The sequence below is a fragment of the Sinocyclocheilus grahami genome, unplaced genomic scaffold, assembly GCF_001515645.1.
Source record: "Sinocyclocheilus grahami isolate Dianchi unplaced genomic scaffold, SAMN03320097.WGS_v1.1 scaffold3.1, whole genome shotgun sequence".
NCBI classification, from domain to species: Eukaryota; Metazoa; Chordata; class Actinopteri; order Cypriniformes; family Cyprinidae; genus Sinocyclocheilus; species Sinocyclocheilus grahami.
The window spans coordinates 3012070-3037229 of record NW_015505182.1 but is presented as its reverse complement, the minus strand read 5'-3'; the positions used below and the strand labels follow the sequence as shown (position 1 = coordinate 3037229).

Genomic DNA, 25160 nt, shown 5'->3' with positions numbered 1-25160 from the left:
AATTTATGCTTTAAAAGTAGAGTAATCATAGCAGTTTTCATCCATAGTATGTCCATTTAAACGTCTGCATTTAGCTTCAAATGACGACAGTATTCTATAAAAATTATTTGCATTCCGACCTTGACATTAAAAGGCACAAAAATATTTTTTTCTTTTATTCCATGGATTTTACCCATTTACCTCCACTTGTTCCCAGTGTTTTTCTGAAACCACTATGCGCGGGCAGATGCAAGTGACGTAACGGTGACGTCTACTCTAAATTGGTCTATTCATTCCTACAACTTGTTAATTCGTTCCTACGACTTATTCATTTGTGGCCACTGTCCATGTTTCATTAATTTTGTTCCTTAAATAACCCATGATTTAACTAAAATGAGGGAACAAATTAATAAATCGAACGAATTCTTAATTCATGGCCATGAAATCTTTCATTTCCCTTAGATGCGAAAACAGTGATAAAAAGTGAATGACAATAAAATAAACCTGCGAAATTAGAGGGTTAGACGGTGAGGATTTAGGAAAAGAAACAGTGCCTAAATATTTTTTAATTTGTGGAAATTCGTGACCAACCGGCAAACCAGAACAAAGCCGCGTGAATGTAGACTATATGGGCTCGAACGGCATCCAAAAGCATGGTAGCAATGTAACATTTTCCAGCTAACCAATTATTCCTCTAATAAACAAAGCTTTTATACCACACTTGTCATAATCAGAGCTTATAATTTGTAAATAAATAATTACTGGATTCAAAACAGCAATTAAAAGGCGCCGTGACTGACACTTGACAACACGTTTTCCCGGAGCATTCAATGGTGTTACTAAACGGTGATGCCACAATAAGAGCATCGTTCACAAGTTTCTGCATGGATCTAACTAGCCTAGGCACAAGTTTTCAAGCCCTGGGACAAAATGGGATGCTTTAAGGAAAATGTATAGCCTATGTAAGCAATAGGCCTAAATAAAAATTGTTAAAAAAAAAAAATGTTTTCATAAAAAAAAAAAAAGCGAAATATATCTGGCTTAAATAATTAAGCTAACAGATTTAAAACAGAAGTGTGGCGCGGCGCTCCTTAAACAAGTTTTTTTATGTTTCAGCTGTTCGATCGTGCCAGCACCTCACGTGCACACGCCCCACATATTCTAGCAATTCAAACTTACTCTGAAAGTCTGTTCATTATCAAAATAAAATACAGTCAACCAAACATATAAAAGGTTACACTGGTCAGTTTAAATAGACCATAGTATACCGGTCCACTAATGCACTGTAAATGCCGGATTTTTAAAAACAAATAGGCCTATCGCAACGCAAAAATTCTAAATCTGGCATTTTCTGGAACAGGATCCAGTAGGATCAAATGAAGTACTGGTCATAATACTCACATGATAATGTTTCATGTTAGCAACAGTGTGTTTTGCTGCAGCAGCGCTGATGGAAGCGGTTTACTGACTGCGCAACACAGCCACACACGCCACAGCTACGTTTGGGATCATTTTATTTGAAATGCCATAATGTCAGTTGAAAACATTGCAATTGTGTTTTAAAATACAACAACGAGCACCACGAAACCATTTAAAGAGGCGCATTCAGCGGTCTCCGTGTCGGGATAGGAAACAGTCAACAAAGTAAAATTATCTCAAACGAGCTCTCTTCATTTTATCAAATGATCATAATCACATCTATTCATTTTACAATCCTGCTACTAGCATTTTATTCAGACTAAATCCCCTTTAAATCAGGTGAGAAAGCCGAGTAACTTTTGCACATCCTGTCATGCCGGGCTGCATAGACACATTTTGCAGCATTAAGGTTAACGATTAATCGATTAATTGATCGTTAATTTAAACGACGATCGATCATGGAAATGATCGAAAATTGACATCCCTACTAGACACATTTATTGAAAAAAAAGAAGCCTTAAAGCCTCACTAATTGTATAGACCATCACACCCACCTGCTGCCCCTTGCTAAGCTCAACCCAACCATGGTGCTTAACGGAGATAATTCAGAGAAAAGTTAAGGCAGTCCAACATGGGTCAGTCTCAACTAATTGGACTGCAGCTGCTTAACCCATAATACAACATAACATTAGCCTTCTGTTGCTGTGACCCGTGGCCCTGGCTTAAAACTTCTTGATCCCCTCACCTTCAATTCCAGCTTGGAATTTATTGCATTCTATTATTTTCTAGTGGCCGATGTGAGGTTTACCAATGTAATTGCTGTAAGGAAACATACAATTATATACAATTAATTAAACATTCAACAATTCATAAACATTTAATTGTGCCATATATTATGATGCTGTGATCTCGACTTCAAGTCAGAAAAACAAAGGATCACAGACTTTCTGAAGGGTTCATATTACTTATGAATTAATAGGAATACAACAGAGGATTACCCTGCCCGCTCTTTCCGAGTGCAGTCAAGTCACAGCTATGGGCCAAATCGCTCAATTATCTCTGCTAATTCCCTCGGTGCCAAGCTAATGCAATTATATGCAAACAAATAGCTCCATGGTAACACTTTTTCTCTGTGGCGCACTTCGCCTTTCAGCAACAGGTAATTTTGATTAGCTCGGCCTGTCAAAAACAGCCTGGGCATCCACTAGTGTAGCATTTCTAAACACAATCGAAGGGAAATCAAATAGCTGTATTTAATTTCAAATCGTACTTTATTAAGCGAAACAGGAAAGTGGCAATTGGACCCCATACATATTATTTCAACATAATTCTGTCATCAGAGGGGCCGTAGCATGCAAGCTTAGATTAGCCATGAAAAAGTCACAGGTGGCCTGGGAATGGAGTCCGGGTGTTAATCCTGTAAGGAGGAGGCTGACACATAGTCCAAAACTGCGTTTGTTCCAGCTCACATTGCACTGCCAAACCAGTCTGATTCTTGCGGAAAACAACAAAGTGAGAAGTGTAATTCAGCACTAGTGTGGAAGGAAAAGGCATCAAGGCAAAATACTGCGGTAGCAATCAATGAATGTTTATACTTAAGCAAATTAACCCAACTTGGCTGCTTATTCCCCTGCCTACAGTTCGATTGCCTGGAATGCAGAGAATTCACAGTTTGTTTAATTACAAAAATAGCAGAAATTCGCCTCTCAACAAGTACAGTCCTCTGAGGGACAAAGACTGCAAGGCATCCATCACAGCATTCGGGAGTCTAAACGCAATGAAAAAACAGAAAGGCATCCTGTGGCTAACAGAGACCCTTGCACTCACTTCTGGGATGAGGAAGCTTTCTGTTTGTGAGTGCATGTTGTGACCCAGCCCTGTGCAATGGAAGAGTCAGCGTCACAGAGGTCCGAGACCGTTGCTGCGTTTGCCATTGACAAGGATGAAAGCAATAACATCAGGCTCAGTTATAACGGAACCATGGGTCACATCCCCAAGGAGCCAGTAAAAGTCAAGCCGTCAGCCCCCCAGCCTGAGAGAGAGGATGTATGCAGTCAAAGCCTGGCAGAGACGATGCAGCGGCGGAAATGCCAGGAGACGTCAAGTGTGTGCAGCAGTTCAGGTGAATGCGGCTTCCCTTTGTGATGCAGATGAGGATGCAATCAGCCTGCCTTTATCTCTGAAGACAGACTGTACTCTGGGAGACACAGAGCAGCACTGTGCTAGTTCAGAGGAATTGTGTTTGTCGAACACCTTGATGGAAGGCAGATGTTTAATAGTGTGTGCGAACAAGGTCTGACCTACTGCAAGAACACACAACTGTCACTATCTTTAGCTCAGGAAGATTGTTCTTAAATGAACAATTCCCCCAAAAATGAAAAGTGTCATCATTTACTCACCCTCATGTCATTCCATACCTCTAACACTTTTTCTAGGGCCCTATGATTTCCGCGATGCAGAAAACGCGGACGGAATCACAGAATACAGACATAAAAAATTTAATTTACTGTATAACGTTGAATGTCACAGAATTTGCCAAATTTTGTATGGATACATCAAAAGTAGGTCAGTACATATAGGTCATTCATATACAAATACAAACCTAAAGGTCTTCACAACAACCTGTCAAAATAATATAAAAAATAAAATAAGGAATATTTACCAAAAAAAAAAATTACCTGAATTTATTTAGCAGAAAAATTTAAATACACAACATAGTATTTCAGGGGGAAAAAGACATAAATAAAATAATAATTCATTATTTTTTAAATAAAATCAATTAATTAGAAATGCTTGAGATTATTCATATTTAATGAAACCATTCAAATGGAATCCAGAAAATTAATGGAAAACAGAATTTGGTAAAAATAAAACTGAACACTATTGACTTTTACTGTTTGGAAAGAAAGTCATAAAGGTTTAACACGACATGAGGGTGAGTAAATGTTGAACTTTTATATTTATGTGTATTATGCCTTTAACATCAATAGAAAAGTTAGTACTAATGACATCAACCAAGTATCATTTGCATTTCATCACAGGTGAAGGCAGGATGATTCATTTGCTTGTTTGTGTGTTCTCTCACCCTCATTTTATAATTCGCTACTTGCGTGAATGTGACACTGATCGAATATTCCAGTATCAAGTGCATAGGATTGCAACTATCACAAATGTTATTAAAAAGTGATTGATGTTGATACTAAATTTGTTCAACTTTTTTTGAGTCCCAAAAATACTAATGGTCCTGTAACAGTGGTTAAAGTGGCTTTGCTTGCACAAGACGAGGTCTGATTTTATGCAATTATGCTCCTTTAATTAGACCCTTAAGACAACCAGCCAACTGAAACTTAATTAGCTAAACTACTCCCAGTGCCACAAGCCTAATGTACAGTAAAAATCACATTATGGGGTCTATATGAACTGAACAAAAATCAATACTCCAACATCATAAATGTGACATCCAACACACTCCTGGTGGTGTTACAACATGCTTGAGGTCTAGGATCACTTGCAGTATGACGTGTATGACGGATGTTTATCCCCCAAGACCACCTTTTAACTGGGCGTATTATTATGGCTACACAAACATAGAATGAACAATGGAAGCTCACATATGAATGAGTAATCGCATTGCTCACAGCTCTAAGGAGTAAAGGACTGCCTGCATATTTCATTTTGAATGTGTTTTGCAGAATGCTTAGTAAATTGCAGGAGGCAGTTTGCTCTGCATCTGGTTACAGTAAAGATAAACGTTCTCGCAAAAATGGCCAATGGGAATGAGAAAGAGCCATTCTGATCCACCAGTAAGCACTTAGACGTGAATAAATAGATTGATTAGGATGCATTAATCTATGCATGAACATAGATTAAATGATCCAAGTATGCAGTGATTAAAATATGTTCTATGTAAAGTCTCTCTAGCTCTGTACTGAACCACAGCCTGAGTCTCGTCTTGTACTGCAGATTGAAACAATTATCACCTCAAGGTAGAAAAACACAGCGATCATTCAGCTGTTTTAGAAAATCCCACATGACCTTCATATTTTGTAGCATACAGACCCTCATTTGTCCTCTCTACACTAACATTAAAGTCAGCCAAGCTCAGGTAATGGTCAAACTGCCATGATACGGTTCTCCATCTTTGAGATAATGTGTAAATAAGCACAGAAATAGCTAAGTATATGTACAGAACATAATGTGAAACAAAAAGCGATTTTAATTGATTGTCAACAGCTGCATTCATGTTTTTCCGCACACATTACAATTGTAATTAAAGTTTGTTTAGAGCAAATATGTTCATTGCAATTTGCAAAACTGTAAAATTACCAAGGACAAGAAAAAAGTTTTTTTTTTAAATCCCAACAAAAGCAGTAGCCAGATACAATACCAATGAGCACAGAGAGCACAAAGTCAAATTAAAAGTCATTAAACATAATCAACTCTTAAAGTTTTAAAACAAATCTTGAGTCATGCTGCAATACTTCACAGAAGCCTGAACCATTCGACTTATGAGCATTTACATTTATTTATTTAGCAGACGCTTTTATCCAAAGCGACTCTGAGACAACAAGCAATTCATCATAAAGAGGGAAATAAACACAGGAAGTGTTTCTAATACAAAGTTTCAGACATTGTTTAGATTAGTACAAGCTAGACATTTTTAAATGAGCATTAAAGGAAGAAACACAATATCAATCAATTCATTTTTCCCCTCTGACATCTGGCACCAATTGGTTATTGTACATGTGTGGGGAAAAACCAATTTGGGCCACTTTCAAATGTGAATTTAAATGCAAAATATCTGATACCTGGCCATTATCTTACATTTCAATACTCATATATGATTTAGGCTTGCCGCGATAGACGGTGCTGCAACACCGGTTACGTCACTTGCCCACCGCGTCACCAACCCCCACCGTCGTTTTGATTTTTTATAGTAATAAAAATTATTTAGTTCAGTAAAAGGACAGACACTACAATTAAAAACTGAACACGGCTGTTCAATGCAGTGTGCCGAAGGACAGTCGCATCACAGATCAGATTTCATTTCTCCAGTGAGGAGAGTGAGTCGAGCTGACTGACAAGAAGAGTGGGGTGAGACAGACAAGACGATCGCGGATGATTTAGTTTCGAAACGAGATGCAGAAGCGTCTGGCAATATTTTGGATTTTTAAAAGCCTGTTGACTTTTGCTGTTTATCTAAGGTGATTTTTTTAAAACATTTGTTTCTTATTGGTTCTACATTGTTCGCTGATTTTTATTTTATTTAAACTGTGTCACTTATTTATTTTATTTGACATTTGTTTTGCTAATAAACGTTCTACGGAAAGCGAGGAAAAGAAGGAAAATTCAAACGAACTAAAAACAAACAATTGCTTTATGCCGAATTGCCGCTATTTGAAAGTTAAAGTAAAATGGGCACACCGCTTTTACAAGCTATTTAAAAGTGAAGGAAAGCGAGGAAAAGAGGGAACGCCCCGCCCCCACGGTGATACCGGTATTACCGGTGTTGTCACACGTCGATTAACCGGTGGGAAAATTTCCTCACCGTCACAACCCTAATATGATTGTCATCATATTTTGCAATTGTAATATGACAGGTTAGATCTGAAGTAAAATAATAAGGTTAAAGAAAAGTAATAAAAAAATAAATATAAAATAAGGTTAGAGAATACATTTTAATTTCTATTTGTCAATTAGGGTGGGTAGTCAGAGGAACCAAGAGGAAGTTATCAATCTACTGTCAAAAAACAAACTAGAATGCAAAGAAAAATAATGTCATATTCAGTAAAACATGAAAAATGGAGGTAACACTTTACAAAAAGGTTCTATTTGTTAACATTAATTAATAACAGTTAACAACATAAACTAACAACAACAAAAATACTTATAAAGTATTGATTGCAACATTTAAAATGAAAAGTTGTAGTCTGAGGTTTGAAGGGATATATATTTCTACACCACTGGAGGTGTGTGACCCTTTCATTGGAAGGAGTGACATCACTTTTCTGACTCATCCAGAAGGGAGGAATGTGGTAGAGAGTAGGGCTGCTAATATATAGCTAAAAAATGTATCAACGATATAATGTTTCATATCATTCGGTATCGATAATTATTGAAATTTTTTATAACCTTTTTTAAAACAAAGAGCAGCAATAGAATAAAACGTTTAAATTTAACCCCTGTATTTTTAAATCAACCCAATTTATTGAGACAAACAACAAATATTTTTTGTTTAAACAGTCAAACACAAAATAAAAATTAAACAAATATCTAATTTCTAATGTTTTATATGCAGATTAAATAGGTCTGAAGGAAACTTTTGGCTTGTCTCCCGAAGCCACAGGAGGGCGCAATGAGCAAAATAATGCAGCACATTAAATTGCCAACGCAAAGGAAATAACTGTCTATAAAAAGAAAAATGTGCATTACGTCTAAATTAACTCATATAAATCAAACATAATTTCGTAAATTGCATAAACAATTATGAACAGAACCGCAACATGTATTTATGCATTGCTTAATACAAAGAGCCGAATCGCCCATCACACAGATTGCCTTTAAAAACATATGAGATGCAGTGAAACGGAATAAACCTCCACAAATTCGTGATGCGTTTTCTAAAAGTTTAAACCGTTTTAACTTTGCATGGCTTTCTATACATCTCTCTTGTGAGACGTGAGAGCAGCAGTTATATTTGTCCGTCTAAAAAATGCGCTTTGAGCTACTATATTTCTCTAATATTTTGAATGAATAACTGAGCAACTGCGCGTCTTGTGGGCTACTTATAAAACATTAAAATGCAACAACGTCACTTACATCATCATGACTGCATCTCGCGCTCCACTAATGACACTCCCAGACACACACCTAACATTGAATTGTACTATTTTTGCATTCAAATGCAAATGTTTATTTTAAATTCGACTGATATTCTTTTTTTTTATTCACAATCTCCTCATCACAGGCAGGCACAGCACTCAATTCAGCATGTGTTCGTGTTTGTGTGTGCGGTCTGCGTCACTCATAGCACATGCCTATATTGAATATTTTTTCTATCGTTATCGAAGAGGGTGAACCGTCGATAAATACTGATACCGTTTTATCGCCCAGGCCTAGTAGAGAGTGCCTCTGATCCACCTCTATAGGGAGTATAAAGGGAGTTTCCAGTGAGCATCAGAGTCACACTCAACACACTAGCAGGAAACTGCCTGGACCAGACCAAAGTAAGCCTATATTACAGGAAAATAATTAGATAGTGTGAGATTTAGCGCATGTGGATCACACCGATATGGTCAAATTCTGAAGAGGGGAGTAATGAGCAAAATAAGTTCGGCAGTCATTACTAAAATGATTTTTCAATTTCTGCTAAATTGCCAGTCATAATTACATAGCAAGACAAGTTTAACTCTAACCGGCATGTTTTATTAAATAGACTGACTCGACTTAAACAAAAGTTAACTTCTTTGATAGGGTGACTGTCAACAGATTGTGAATTCCTTAAATTGCTGAGTGCATAGGCAGTTGCCAAACACAAGAACCTGCTTAAAATACACAGCAAGCGCAGAAGTGACACACTCATGAAACAAAAACCTCCAAGTCCAACACTGTCAAAGATAGCATGCTGTGTCCAAAGCTGCTGGATTTCTGCAACAACAAAAAAAGCCCATTTCCCATGAGTCTCTCTGCTATTCCAGACTTTCTGCATGGTCAAGGTAGCCCTCGGCCGTTCCATCGAAACGTGACACCCGTCTCACTTGAGAAACAACTGGTACCAGCACTAATTGAAATTTTGCATGCAAAGTGACAATAGCCGGGCCCTGGGCAGCATGGATTAGACACTGAATGGAGGCGGATTCTTTGTGAACGCCACTGTGGAGGCTGGCGTACAGACGGGCTCCCTGCATCTGCTCATTCAGCGGACTGAGAAAACACAGGATTGAGAGCAGCCGCTCGCTATACCTTCTATCTAATCCTGTTTCTGAACCTCTATCACCACCTCTCCACCCCACGCTCTGCCTTTTGTTACTCGCCCGAAAAACTGTAATGCTATGTGTCGACTTACGCTGCAGTGGCCCACACTCGCTGTATAGCTAGAAACGGACAAGACGCATTTACATTTGAAAGCAGATTATTCAAACTTGGCAGGCATTTCAAAGTGGAAGTGTTGATATGAGGGCTAAAATGTTAACAAACAATAGCTTGAATTATCCCTCCCTCTGTTGTTTAGAGTGTTATGGAAATAGATTGTGAAAAGCTTAGCTGAAACAAACTTTGCCCTGACTAGCACAAAATGCTGAGCAAAAAAAAAAACTAAATCGGAGAAACAGCAGTATTTGTGTAACTTCCGAATCAAATGAAATTCAAATTAAATATTTTGATAGCTTTACAATGATAAACTGACCAATAAATTACAAAAAGCAGAAACTAAAATAAATGGAAAATATTCATATACACAAGTCATGAAAATAGTATTGTGATACTAGATTATCATCAAGGCCCTTATTAAAACCAGCTGTACAAGCTATTTTTACTCTTGAACAAAACAAGGTTGTAGATTATGTGCAAACTTACTAAAGACAAATGTCTAAACATTTTCCTCATGTTGGAGAGCACGTTAATATATAATCAGCATTCAGATATTTGTATACAGTATGGGAACAGACGCAGCTGCATATGGGACGTCTCAAGATGAGAGAGAAGTCACATTGTATCATGACATTATGACAGCAAAATGGAATGCATGCTGGGAATATTGAAATAGTGAGGAATCTTTTGTACGACTGGTGTCCTACTTACAATAGATGCCAACTGTGACGTCGTAAAAACAAAATGCAGCTCAACCGCGGCCCTACAGATAACCTGCTTAATAGCATTTTAAAACCATCAAGCATTTAATTGTGATTGTAAATCACATAATGCAAATCCAGCGGATATAGTAAACATTCATTTTCTAAATGTATTCGTTTAAAATCCTATACATAACATTGTGTCATTACACTGAAGCAACTGAGACGCAAAGCAGAACAGAAAAAAAGGGGGGGAAAGGCAAAATCAGACAACTTTGAAATAGAAAAATGACACAAAATACATTTTTTAATAATCACTGAAGATGCCACAGGCACAAGAACTAATGCTAAATTACACTGTAACTTCAAACATCTGCATAATGCAAGCGGACATTAAAAAAAAATAGCCACTGAGGAAAACTTCAAAGTCCCTAAGACTGGCAGCATCATTTGATGTAAAAACACAATGAAGAGCTGCTCCATATTTTATGGTCACCTATTGGGACAAATCTGTCTAAATTCACGAATGCAATTCCCGCTTGGGCTTGAAAAAAAGCACTTGATGCACTTTATTCTAATACTAAAGCAGCCGCAAACGCAAGAGCAATAGAATCTTATATCTTGAGTGTCACTACGATGGCCATGCAACCTGTTTTAATTATGATATTTCACACAGACAAGTACATTAAACACAAGAGAACTTGCAGCAAAAATGCATTTGAGTTACCACATCACAACTGAAATAAAACATCTAAAATTACATGAGAATTTACACACTTAGCGAGGCGAATAAATGCTGTTGTATAAGGCTTTAAGATGACGTCAAATCTCACAGACCCATCTCCACTACTGCCTGCCATCACTTTGTTTTTAAGGTCGAGGCAGCGTTGACCTCTTTTTCAACTCTCTAATTTTTCATGTGTAAGCGCAACGCTTTAACACCATTGGCTGAAAAACTAGGGTGACAGTCAGACGAAGAATGTGTATTGACCAATCACTCCTGATTTTGCGATTAAGCAACACAAAAGGAAAAATAAAAAAATCTTAATTAGACGGGGGAAAAAAGCATTAAGACATAATATTATGACTAATAATACATACATTTACACATATATGTACACACACACACACACACACACTGTATACATACACACACCATCGTTAATTCTGGTGAGTGTGAAATACATATAGTTGCCAAAATCCACTCGATACAAAATATGGAACCTCTTTTCCAGTAGAAAACAATGTAGAAAATCATAATTTATACTTGTATGTAGAATGAAGACAGTGATAAAAGCAACATTTACATTACAAAAAAGAAAAAGGTCAAAAACTTTTAGGACCATAAGTGCTTAATCAGAACAATTATTTTAGTTCTTTTAATTCCTTCATTAAAGGCCCAGGCTTCTTCTATTTTTTTATTTTATTTTTTTTTTTGAATTACTGTACATATTACTCATTATTAAAAGCCTGCCACGTTTCAAATTAAATTAAATTTGGCTGTGAAATATTTCAACGTTTTAAGCAAGTCCATGGGAAAAAAAATGTACCTCTTTATTCAAGTGACATGATTAGTAAAATGAATATTCAAAACTATCTGGAATTGAAAAGTAGGTACAACATAAATGTAAAAAGTTATAATAATGTGTAAGTAGTTATGGTTTATACTGCTCCGTTATTATTATTTTTTAAAGAAAGATTTATTAGCAACAGAAAAGGCAGTCCTGCAGTGCTGTTGAATGAGCTCTTATTTAATTAAAATACAGTTGTGCCTGAGTATCCAAATGTGTTACTTGTATTATGATTCTTTTTATTATTGTTATTATTTTTTATCTACACTGTTGTTAGTCTTACTGTGTGTTGAGCATGCTAAATATCTGATAAAACCTTTAATCCAAAAACATAAATAAAATGACCTCGTTTTAAAATCTCCAGCCTAAATGTACAGATTTGTGTATGCCTATATCCATCCATTACATGACAATAAACACAAGTATCATTAAACTTGAGAACTACAGCCACAAGAGGTTCCTGTAATACCAGCAATGCCTACTTAAAATTCATTGAGCATAATTCACTAGACACAGACACTTCAAACTGAAAGTGTGTTCAGTAAGTGAGAATAAAGGACTGTATTTGGTTGTGTTGTAATTGTATGCTCACTGAAACCTGTTTCATTGTCCAACACGCCGAGTCCAGCATCACCATTTCAGCTCTGAATAACCCGCTGCACAGAAGCTTAAAACAACACGTGAATGAGTTAAAGAAATATTAATAGAGAAAAATAAGATTAGCATACCTATAGAAGGGGTTTGGGTTTAATATTTCACCTCAGAAATGAAGGGACGCGAATCTCGTGCATGGCTCTCGCGCACACACGTATCCGCGCGTGGGATAAACAAAATAGCCGTTTTAATGTTCCTACTGCATATTACATTATGATAAATATATTATTTCTCCAACTCATAAAGTCATTTATCTGATGCTCGCCAAATAAATGCGTTTATGAGCCACCTGTGATGATTTTACTAGAATAGAATTTGCCTGACAGAACAAGCTCTATCAAATGAATACGTTCCTGTCAGGGGGAATTTAACCGTTAAAAAAATCTCATTCCACATTCGTTAATTAGCGAAAAACGGTTTCGTATCTTATTTCTTGGATGGCATTCAAAACTAACGTGCCGTGACCGTAAACTCTCAGTTTGTCGGCAAGATGCTGGACTCGCAAAACACGGGGAGAAACATCTTACCTTCAATAGCCAGGACCGAGGGTAGTGTCCATAAAATCCAAAGGATATCCATCATTGGTTTCTTAGGGGAGGAATTATATAAAGTCCAGACATTCAAATAAAATGAGCCCTGAAAGCCATTGATATCAGACGCTGGCGCAGACCGGCAGACTTTCACCTTCCGTTGAATGAATACGATGCCATAAACACAACTAAAATCCTAAGCGAGTATGGACGAGACCAAATGAGTCAGACGAGGGGGGACGGTGGTTGGGAGCTGCGCGTGAGATCGGCTGGAGGATGAATGTGCATAGGAAACGTCGCTTTATAAATAAGACAAAGCTGTTTTAAATATTATTTCAATAATAAGAATCAACCCGAGTCGATTCCCGTCGGACAGACTATAAAAGCGTCAAGCCAGTCAACCCGAAAGCGCAATTGTATTCGGTCCCACCTGTCAATCAATGCAAGAGCGTAACTATTCAGCCTTATCAGCGGATGCGGTAGAACAATTGTGACAATTGGGAATACAGGGAGGTGTGAATTTAGACAGACTCTTAGATGATTTATAAAGATGAATCGAAAATTATGTTTGTTGTAATTGTTGTGATGGTATCGGAATAGTCTGTCGCCTTCGTTTTTTTTTCTTCTGTTTACCACATTCTTCATTAAAAAAAGTAAAAGGTAAGATGGCTTTTAAAATTACTGTGAAACGATGGGTATACATAAATACCAGAAAGTGTATAAAATAAACATATGCTTATTATATAATTGTTTCTAAAGTATTCACGTTTATATTGTGCTTAATAATATATGTTTAAAATAAAACATCTAAAATTACATGAGAATTTACACACTTAGCGAGGCGAATAAATGCTGTTGTATAAGGCTTTAAGATGACGTCAAATCTCACAGACCCATCTCCACTACTGCCTGCCATCACTTTGTTTTTAAGGTCGAGGCAGCGTTGACCTCTTTTTCAACTCTCTAATTTTTCATGTGTAAGCGCAACGCTTTAACACCATTGGCTGAAAAACTAGGGTGACAGTCAGACGAAGAATGTGTATTGACCAATCACTCCTGATTTTGCGATTAAGCAACACAACAGGAAAAATAAAAAAATCTTAATTAGACGGGGGAAAAAAGCATTAAGACATAATATTATGACTAATAATACATACATTTACACATATATGTACACACACACACACACACTGTATACATACACACACCATCGTTAATTCTGGTGAGTGTGAAATACATATAGTTGCCAAAATCCACTCGATACAAAATATGGAACCTCTTTTCCAGTAGAAAACAATGTAGAAAATCATCATTTATACTTTTATGTAGAATGAAGACAGTGATAAAAGCAACATTTACATTACAAAAAAGAAAAAGGTCAAAAACTTTTAGGACCATAAGTGCTTAATCAGAACAATTATTTTAGTTCTTTTAATTCCTTCATTAAAGGCCCAGGCTTCTTCTATTTTTATTTATTTCTTTTTTTTTTTTAATTACCGTACATATTACTCATTATTAAAAGCCTGCCACGTTTCAAATTAAATTAAATTTGGCTGTGAAATATTTCAACGTTTTAAGCAAGTCCATGGGAAAAAAAATTTACCTCTTTATTCAAGTGACATGATTAGTAAAATGAATATTCAAAACTATCTGGAATTGAAAAGTAGGTACAACATAAATGTAAAAAGTTATAATAATGTGTAAGTAGTTATGGTTTATACTGCTCCGTTATTATTATTTTTTAAAGAAAGATTTATTAGCAACAGAAAAGGCAGTCCTGCAGTGCTGTTGAATGAGCTCTTATTTAATTAAAATACAGTTGTGCCTGAGTATCCAAATGTGTTACTTGTATTATGATTCTTTTTATTATTGTTATTATTTTTTATCTACACTGTTGTTAGTCTTACTGTGTGTTGAGCATGCTAAATATCTGATAAAACCTTTAATCCAAAAACATAAATAAAATGACCTCGTTTTAAAATCTCCAGCCTAAATGTACAGATTTGTGTATGCCTATATCCATCCATTACATGACAATAAACACAAGTATCATTAAACTTGAGAACTACAGCCACAAGAGGTTCCTGTAATACCAGCAATGCCTACTTAAAATTCATTGAGCATAATTCACTAGACACAGACACTTCAAACTGAAAGTGTGTTCAGTAAGTGAGAATAAAGGACTGTATTTGGTTGTGTTGTAATTGTATGCTCACTGAAACCTGTTTCATTGTCCAACACGCCGAGTCCAGCATCACCATTTCAGCTCTGAATAACCCGCTGCACAGAAGCTTAAAACAACACGTGAATGAGTTAAAGAAATATTAATAGAGAAAAATAAGATTAGCATACCTATAGAAGGGGTTTGGGTTTAATATTTCACCTCAGAAATGAAGGGACGCGAATCTCGTGCATGGCTCTCGCGCACACACGTATCCGCGCGTGGGATAAACAAAATAGCCGTTTTAATGTTCCTACTGCATATTACATTATGATAAATATATTATTTCTCCAACTCATAAAGTCATTTATCTGATGCTCGCCAAATAAATGCGTTTATGAGCCACCTGTGATGATTTTACTAGAATAGAATTTGCCTGACAGAACAAGCTCTATCAAATGAATACGTTCCTGTCAGGGGGAATTTAACCGTTAAAAAAATCTCATTCCACATTCGTTAATTAGCGAAAAACGGTTTCGTATCTTATTTCTTGGATGGCATTCAAAACTAACGTGCCGTGACCGTAAACTCTCAGTTTGTCGGCAAGATGCTGGACTCGCAAAACACGGGGAGAAACATCTTACCTTCAATAGCCAGGACCGAGGGTAGTGTCCATAAAATCCAAAGGATATCCATCATTGGTTTCTTAGGGGAGGAATTATATAAAGTCCAGACATTCAAATAAAATGAGCCCTGAAAGCCATTGATATCAGACGCTGGCGCAGACCGGCAGACTTTCACCTTCCGTTGAATGAATACGATGCCATAAACACAACTAAAATCCTAAGCGAGTATGGACGAGACCAAATGAGTCAGACGAGGGGGGACGGTGGTTGGGAGCTGCGCGTGAGATCGGCTGGAGGATGAATGTGCATAGGAAACGTCGCTTTATAAATAAGACAAAGCTGTTTTAAATATTATTTCAATAATAAGAATCAACCCGAGTCGATTCCCGTCGGACAGACTATAAAAGCGTCAAGCCAGTCAACCCGAAAGCGCAATTGTATTCGGTCCCACCTGTCAATCAATGCAAGAGCGTAACTATTCAGCCTTATCAGCGGATGCGGTAGAACAATTGTGACAATTGGGAATACAGGGAGGTGTGAATTTAGACAGACTCTTAGATGATTTATAAAGATGAATCGAAAATTATGTTTGTTGTAATTGTTGTGATGGTATCGGAATAGTCTGTCGCCTTCGTTTTTTTTTCTTCTGTTTACCACATTCTTCATTAAAAAAAGTAAAAGGTAAGATGGCTTTTAAAATTACTGTGAAACGATGGGTATACATAAATACCAGAAAGTGTATAAAATAAACATATGCTTATTATATAATTGTTTCTAAAGTATTCACGTTTATATTGTGCTTAATAATATATGTTTAAAAAAAAATAAAAAATAGAAGCATCTTTCAATGTACAAACAAAATTGTCTGGCATTATGGGCATTTGAAACGTAGTTTTAAAGAGACGCAGATGTTTTATATGTACACACTGAAGCTAAATCAATGAGAGCAGAATGAGATACAATGTGTCTGGCAGCTGTGACCAACTCACTAGGCCTCATTTGCAATTTTAACAATGTGTGTGTCTAACAATATTTCAATGCGTTTGTGTATGTGCCTAGAACAACTAAAATACAGTGTAAAAAGGTCAGTCAGAATAAGCTGATAAAAGTACAACAGGAAAGCAAAATGTCTTTTTTTATTCAAATACAAGCCTATATATATAATTTTTTATATATATATATATTTTTTTAATATATATAATATTTTGTAAGCTAGTTTATGGAAGTACAATATAATAAAGCAAATTAATTTGTCCCTTAGATGAAAACAAAAACAAACAGATTTTCAGACATTGTAGCAGCTTTGTGTCTTTGTTCAAACAAGACATCTTGAGCATGAATTTAAATTGTCAGCACACTTCACTCGGTTTCCTTTCAGCACCCGGGTGATTAAAAATAAATAAATAGATTATGAACCTTGAAACCTTGTAATGGATGAATCATGTTATTTTTCAATCACTTATTCCATTGAAAACAGTGTCCCGGCAAGAGATGGAGGGTATTAAATTTGTTATGTGAATAATAATGGTGTATAATTTAGACACCTGTTCATACTTTTCTATTCGCTACCTCACTTATAAAATAAACTCATTTGCAATTTAGTAAAATAAAATAAAGTAGCAGACTTGGTGTAGAAAGAAAGAAAGAAAGAAAGAAAGTCCTGTGCTCTCTGGTATGTAGGGCTTTTTTATTCTTCCCTACAGCTCAGTTGACTCTTGAAAATCTCTCAAAAGTCTGGACATAGAGTTACCTTATCTCAGCTGGTTGTACTACACATAGCTGTGCTGTTACACATCTTCAAATCACTATACAGAATGCTTTACCAAGTAATTTGTGTGTGTGTGTGTGTGTGTGTGTGTGCGTGCGTGCATGTGTGCGTGCGTGCGTGTGTGTGTATATATATATATATATATATATATATATAAAGAGTTCGGATGCAAAAGCCTCTAAGTGCCGTTTGAAATTTAGTTCTAAAATGAGCATTTTTCTCAGGCTCCTATGTTTATGTCCAGTTATTTCACTTTAATGGCAATGAAAAGATCCTATTTATTGCCATTAAAGTGAAATTACTGAACCTACACATTGGAGCCTGATAAAAAAATATTCATTTTAGAGGAAAATTTAAAATGGCACTTAGAGGCTTTTGCATCTGAATTCTTCATATATAGCCTATATAAAGAAAAATTTTAAAAAGAAAAAGAAAGAAAGTTTCAAAAGGGTAGTCACTATAAATGCAGGTTGTATTGATTATATACTATTGACAAGCACTGTGATTCTGGTTAAATGAAAAAATTATGAAAAATGTAATTAATTTATGAACTGTAGAGCTGTACTAGAACTGCATTACATTATTACTATTTTCATTTTCTTACCTATATGTTCTAATTTTCCACAAATATTAGTTTTCAGATGAATAATTTAAATAATGTGTCTCTGTGGGTCAGAAGACAACAGTAAAATCCATTGCTCACTGGTATTTCAGTAAATCGATATTTAAAAAAAAAAATAACTAAAGCGCACAAATCACATTTTTGCTTTGTTGTTAAATCAATTTCATGAGTGGATTTACCTTAAAGTGAGAATGTGGCCTGAAAACAAGCTTTGATTAATCACCTCCACTCACTTTAAAGCAATTGGTACGTTAAGAAATTATACTCGCTAAAAATGTGGAAAAAAGAGGACAGAAAAAAAATCCCTGAAACAGATTATTAATAGATAAGCTTTTGACCTGTCAGTTGTAGTTTGTAAGAAGCGACAGTTGAATTTATGTGCCATTGTGTGCCAAGCCACAAACTCAATTTTGAAATATTCCTTAAAGCAATATACAGTACAACTGATTACCTGTCTCAACAGCTGGTAGTGTAATCCAAATAATGTTAAGCATAATAACCAAAAACTGAGGCACTAGCCCACGGCGAAGAGGGACACAGGCAGAAGGTACATTTTGGAGAAGCCCACGAGCTGATTTTCTACACAGATGGAATGAAATGAGTTGTTATAAGCGACAGTAGCAGGGTATGGGGCACGGATCTCAGATTAATGGCAGCTGAGACCACTTTTACCATTCCCTGCGAGGTCACAGAATTTGACCAAGTAAATCACGGCCGCCTTAGAGGATCACAATATATCAGAACGCAGATATAGACCTATAAGGTGTCTGTCTAAATAACCTGAGACTTGCGGGCAATGGCAGGATTAAGTTATTCTGTTCCCTGTTATTGAATTTGGAATCTGCGTTTTGTTAGTATATGCTCTCATGGAACAAAGCTGTTATTGTAATATAAAGAACTGGCAGTATTTTACTTGAAAATACCAGTCAGTCTGAGGAGAAATATCAAAGGATATAAAACTAGACTAACCATGGGAGACTGGACTTTAATACTTTGACTTATGTCTGCTGGAATATCAAGTAAGAAATGTTTTAAATTATTTTGATCATTTCCCGTATGGAAAAGAATGTGTATTGTGAATTGATACCATTCTCTAGTATCACTGGACATCAAAGAGAAAACTACTGTGTGTGAGAACCGTTTCTGGAGGAGTCATTTAGCCTGCTCATTTTTTAAACCCAAACCATCACATTATAACATTAAAATCGCATTATAACATTAAAATCCAAACCAAGGATTACATTTTAAATTAAGAAAAAGAAATGGTCTAATTTATGTATATAGTTTAAGTTGTTTTGGACGGTCTCATGCATAAACATGTTTAACTGCATGTTAATAGCACCAAACTGGTTTTTGTGTGGGCTCTGCACATTTTTATGCAAAACCATATATTAAAAAATAAATAAATACATGATTAAAAAAAATAATACCAAAAATTTAGCATGACAGCAATATTCAAATTTAAGTTTTGTTTTGCTTTGCAAAATTAGTATGTATGTCACGTGTATTTTATTGTCAAATGTAAATTGTGAAACATAATACAGAAGCATAATATATAAACAACAATATATAGGTCTAAAATTAATGCAAAGCAAAGCTTCCTGAGGTTTTCAAGCCAAATTCAATCCGAGTGTTGCCCTTTTTTTTCTTTTTTTTTGGTGTGTATTTTGATTAATTACAGATCAAAAAATGAATAAATAAAAGATAATGCTGAAGGTTGTGCCCAAAAGTTCAACACATCACACAAATATAGGGTATCTAATCTATAGGGGATCAAATGTGCTGTGTGTAACTTTGAAGCCACTGAAAAATATGGGAGCAAATTGCTTCAACAGTGCCACCTAGGGGTAGGGAGAATCACTTCCGTCTTCATTCTCATTCTTGAGTTTCTAGTTTTTAAATCAGTTGTAGTTGTTTTCTTTAAAAAATATATCTTTAATAAATAATTTGGGTAAACTTTGATTTAATTTAATTAAACTTTGGGTAATATTAAATAGCATTAGTACTTATTCAATTTGGATTTGAAATGAAAATGCCAAGATTTTATCTCAAGTACTAATGTCTTACAAATCACCTGTAAATCAATTATTTTCATCCATAACATACAGTACATACACAAACTCCCACATTTTAAGATGAAAATCAATGTTCTCCTTGTATCCGTTCAAAAGCAGAGCCATTAAACAACCTTTTAGACGTTCTAGCCACCCTTATCTGTATTTAGCTACTGGCATGGCTGTCTGCAGAACTTAATGAAGGTAGGCTTTAAAGTGCTCTGCTATCTGTTAATTATGTGTGCTTGATCTCTGACCTTTGTGTCAGATCCTGGCTGCTCTATAATCTGAGAAGACTCTTCAGATGTGGATTAACCCTCGAGGGACACTGCCTCACAGGTCAGAGAGAAAAGATAAGGCTTTTATACAGGCACTTCACATTCAAGGCTTAAAATTAAACTTGGGCTTGACTTGAAGCGTATTCCACTTGGGATTTCTTTTGCGGTTACATCTTTTTTTCCCCTATTTTAAGGTGATAAATGAGCCTTCCGGCGATAAGGGCTGAATATAATGTGCGAATTTGAAAGTTAATGAATTCTATTCTTTAGAGTGAGCGCAATAATCAAACCCATTGATATACAACGCCAGCTCTCTGTACTTCCCCTGTGGTCAGGTTTAGTTACTGCTTATCCTATTCACTTAAGTCATCCTATTAGTGTTTCAGTGACTCGCTGCCAAAAGGTGAATTTAACCTCAATTAGGCTGTGCAGATTTAATCATGAGGCCAAAAGTCCTGTCCCTTTTTAATTAATTTATGGAGGATTATTACCATGCAATGTGCAACTTATGTGATCCGAGTTCCTATAAAAGACGAAGGAAAAAATGCAGTAAAGCTATTCGTATGAGATCAGAGCTAAATTGGAGGAAAGTTATTCTTATAAAGTAGTTTTAGCCATTTCTCATTCCGCATTACCTCACTTTTGGGTTGTTTCGTTGCAAGAATGCGCTCAGTCAATGTGTCACCGTGTAGCATTGCATCTTTATCTGTTTTTGAGGGAGAAAAGGCTGTGTTAAACAGTCCCGGAGACCGAAACCTCACAAATCAGACACTGCAATTCAGCACATAGGTTTTATCACCAAAATAAATCCACATCTGTCACGGAAAAACATAGCCTCTGCAAAAATGACTCAAATGAGTCATAGATAGGCAAAAGGCATGTTTCAACGTTTGTCGTCAATCATAGACCTTATTCTAATTGATACAGCTCTCTTCATATAAAGTGATGATTGCTCCAGCAGCCACGCTGAAGTACTTTGGAGGGGTGGTTGGGGTAACTTTAGAGCCAGACCTCCTGTAATGTTCCTCAGGTGAACGTATGCAGCCCTAAAGAGTGGCTTTCATTAACGACATGAAACACAAGCTCCCTGTCCATAGCTTTGTTCACTTTCCAAATGCAGATTTGCCAGAATTCTCTTGCAAAGCTCCTGTGCATCCTGTCAGATTTCTTGTAGCTGAAAAATATAATCCCAAGAAGGGGATTTTCTCGTGTGCACCTGTGTGCGCATGTCAAATGCCATATGTAACTCTAGACAAAACATGTGCGTTAGTTTCTGTGAAAAGCCAAAGCATATGTTGATTTTGTGGAGGATGCTTCAAGCTCCCTATATTTTCATTCAAAACAGACTGTTTTGTTAAAAGCCGAGAAAGATTGGAAAAATTACATAGATAATTCCCATTAACCTTCATTCACTTACGATCTGACAAAAAGATTCAATTTATAATATTGGTCTTTAAAAGCATATTTTAAGCAGAATTTAAAATCTTAGGTTAATCTGTAGTCTAAGTGGCCTTGTTGAAAATACAAGAATGTGTTTCTGTCTGAGATGTTTTGGAAAATTTGGGCACATCTAATCAAATTTGGATACCGATGAAGAATAAATTGCAGAACATTTAGATTTATATTCTCTTTTAAATAAAGGAAATTAAAAAATAAAATAAAATAAAGAAAAAAAGTAAAGCGATAAATAAATAAAGGATGGATTATTATTATTATTACCATAACAATCAGTATGTAACTAGATAGCTAAATAAAGTAAAGTGAAAGAAAGAACGAAAGAAAGAAAGAGAGAAAGAGAAAGAAAGAAAGAAAGAAAGGATTATTATTACTAATATGGTTATTAAACAGCTGCATTGTTTTTACTTCTGGGTCTTTGTCAAGCTAGCTAAATAAAGTTTAAAAAAGCAAAATAAAGAAAAAAGTAATAAACATGATGGATTATTATATTTTTGTAAATTTATTAATCAACTGAAATGTTGTTACTTAGTTATAGGTCTCTATCAAGCTAAATAAGACATACAAATAATTAAGTAAATTAATGGTGAATACAAGTTTTCAGCACTGAACTTAAAAGGCTGAGATTTCTGCTATACGTTTTAAAAAAAATTTCCCCCTATATTTTGTCCACACATCTAAAACACCAGATGGAACTGGTAAACAGGATTCGGGGGTTAATAGGATTAGCCACTGTGAAGGTGGACATTTTAAATGTATTGGGATTCAGTATCCCACCATACACAACAGCATTTACCGTTCCTGACATAATCTCCAAGACTCTGTCCACTCCGCAAAGTGAAAATCCTCTGTTTACGGCAAGTACGGCAGCTCAGTGAACTAAAAGATTAAACTCTCCATGTGTCAGTCAAACCATTCACTTCCAGTACATTTCCATAAACATACCATGACCGACACTAACGGCCCATGATGTGGAACCCTTAACATCTGCCTATAGAAAGTGTTCAATGAAAATGTGTTTAATCCTTAACAATTACATTTAGCAGACACATATTTTGGCCGATCAGTACTCTGGCAGTCTTGTTAATATAATTCGCTAATGCAAAGACCTCACCACTTTCAAACTAATTCCTACTGTAAGTTACTTTCTGCAAATTCGGTAACTATTCATTCTGTGTTGTTCTTCTTCAGGAGATTATTACCGTGCTACATCTGGAAGATATTTTCCCGATTTACCACCAGGCCTGTGGAACACTCATTTTTAATCACTGTTTCGTGGTCTGAGGGCGGCTGGGAGCACCCATTTCTTACTGGGCTCCTCGGTACCATACTGGCTGTAAAGAAATACAGCGTTGTGCTAGGGAGCTCTCAGCAGATGTTTTATTAATGGATGGGGACGACAGTGTTATGGCCAAGGCGGTGAAACCTCAGCAATTACTTTTTCAGAATAATTTCAAGGTGTTTAGATGGTGCCTAAACATGAATTACTCTCCAGATTTTCTCCTGTTCGGGATGCTTATTTATAATAGTTTTAAGATTGAAGTACATTTTTTTATTTTAGAACTTTAAAAAAATTAATTGTTAATTTTAAAAAATCATCTAATAATTTATTTCGAAGCTCATAACATTTAATTTGTATTTAAATAATGGAAAACATACGTGATTCTTCTGGGTAGAGAAACTATTTTAAATGAACAGAAATTTAACTGAACTTATATTATCACTGTTTGAATTCATAACATGATTTCTAAAAAAAAAATATGTGTAAAGTCATTTTTGGGGTAAATGTGAGTGACTTTAATTTGTGTTTTTATAATAATCGATAATTTTGTATATTTTGTATCCTTTTGTATAAAGAAGCAATTAATAATGAACAAATTACTATACCATATCATTGTTTTAAATCGATAACATAATTTATTAATTATTTTTTTTAAAAATTACAATATTTTGGGTAAATTAGTAACTTTAGGAATAAAAATTACATGTCATTTCCAAAAAGAATACTCATTGCAATACTAATTTTCTGTACTGAACTATAAAGCTACAGTTTTAAAATAATAACAACAATTTTAGGCAACACTTTACTTAAAAGTGTAAAACACTTTACTATAAAATTCGTTTTAATGCATTAATTATGCCTTGTAATGCACCTTATTGTACAATCTCATGAATAATTGTAACCATAGTTAATACATTATAACACTTATTAATTCATTGTTACACTATGTATTTTAAATTTGGTTATAATTATTTAACACAAGATATAATGTATTACAATGCACATTAAGAACAATTATAATGCATTATAACCCTTTATAATGCATTATACATAAAGGCTTTAAGTAAAATGTAACCCTTTTTTTTGTAATGCATAAAATTACATATAGATTTTTTTTCTCTATCATATTTTTTACCAGTCCTTTGATGTGCTGATGCTTTGCCAGTATTGTAAATTGTGCCAATAAAGTACTTGAAATTTAAATTATATTAAAAACAAACATTATGCCTGTAATGCGTTTTTTGCTTTGTACTATTAAAAAAATCTAATTCAATCAAATGTTTTACCCTAATACAATTATTGGATCAGATTGAAAAATTAGCAATGTTTGTCAGGCTATAAGAGCTTCACAGAAACAGAACTTAATTAATAGCCAGTTAATTATTAAAAAACAAATCTTGAATATATACAGGACTTAAACGTTACAAATATGGTTTTGTGTATGTGTGTGTATATAAGCAACTGTGTGTGTATTACTTTGTGCGGAGCAGCAGAGTTGGGAAATAGAGCAGAAGAATATAAGAGTGACATACAAGAATCTGGATCATTCTGCCTCAAGATGAGCGGGGGCAGCGAAATAGCAGACTGAAGGATCCAGGGGTCGTTCCTATGACAACCTTTGCCCAGGGAGTTTGCTGACCCCTTCAGCCTGCCAATACAAGCAGAGTACAGATTGTAGGTCACATATGGCACAGACAATCCAATCAGGACTAATCTGGCTTGACTCAGGGTCATAAATTACACTGCAAAGCTGGCTTCTACCCAAGCTTATCTCGCTGGACAGGTCAGGGCCACATTAATGTGAGTTTATGAAAACAATACGCACAAAAGAATCTAGTGTTGGAGTAAACACTTGTTAGCATGATACCTTTCTGTTGGCCTGTTTCTGGTGAAAATATTCTTTGGAAGACAACAGTACAGAAACGAAATCATTAGAAGTCCCCCCCCCCCCAAAAAACGATTTTCCAAGGAA

General features: G+C 35.5%; 1 protein-coding gene across 1 annotated transcript in view; it reads right to left on the bottom strand.

Moving 5' to 3' along the window:
- Nucleotides 1-13092, bottom strand: part of LOC107568432 (ephrin type-B receptor 2) — a 177605-nt gene extending 164513 nt beyond the window's left edge. The window contains exon 1 of the mRNA XM_016254435.1: nucleotides 12940-13092. Coding sequence (XP_016109921.1) covers nucleotides 12940-12994 — 55 coding nt within the window. The 5' untranslated portion in view covers nucleotides 12995-13092. The remainder of the gene's footprint in view (nucleotides 1-12939) is intronic.
- Nucleotides 13093-25160: the final 12068 nt, after the last annotated feature.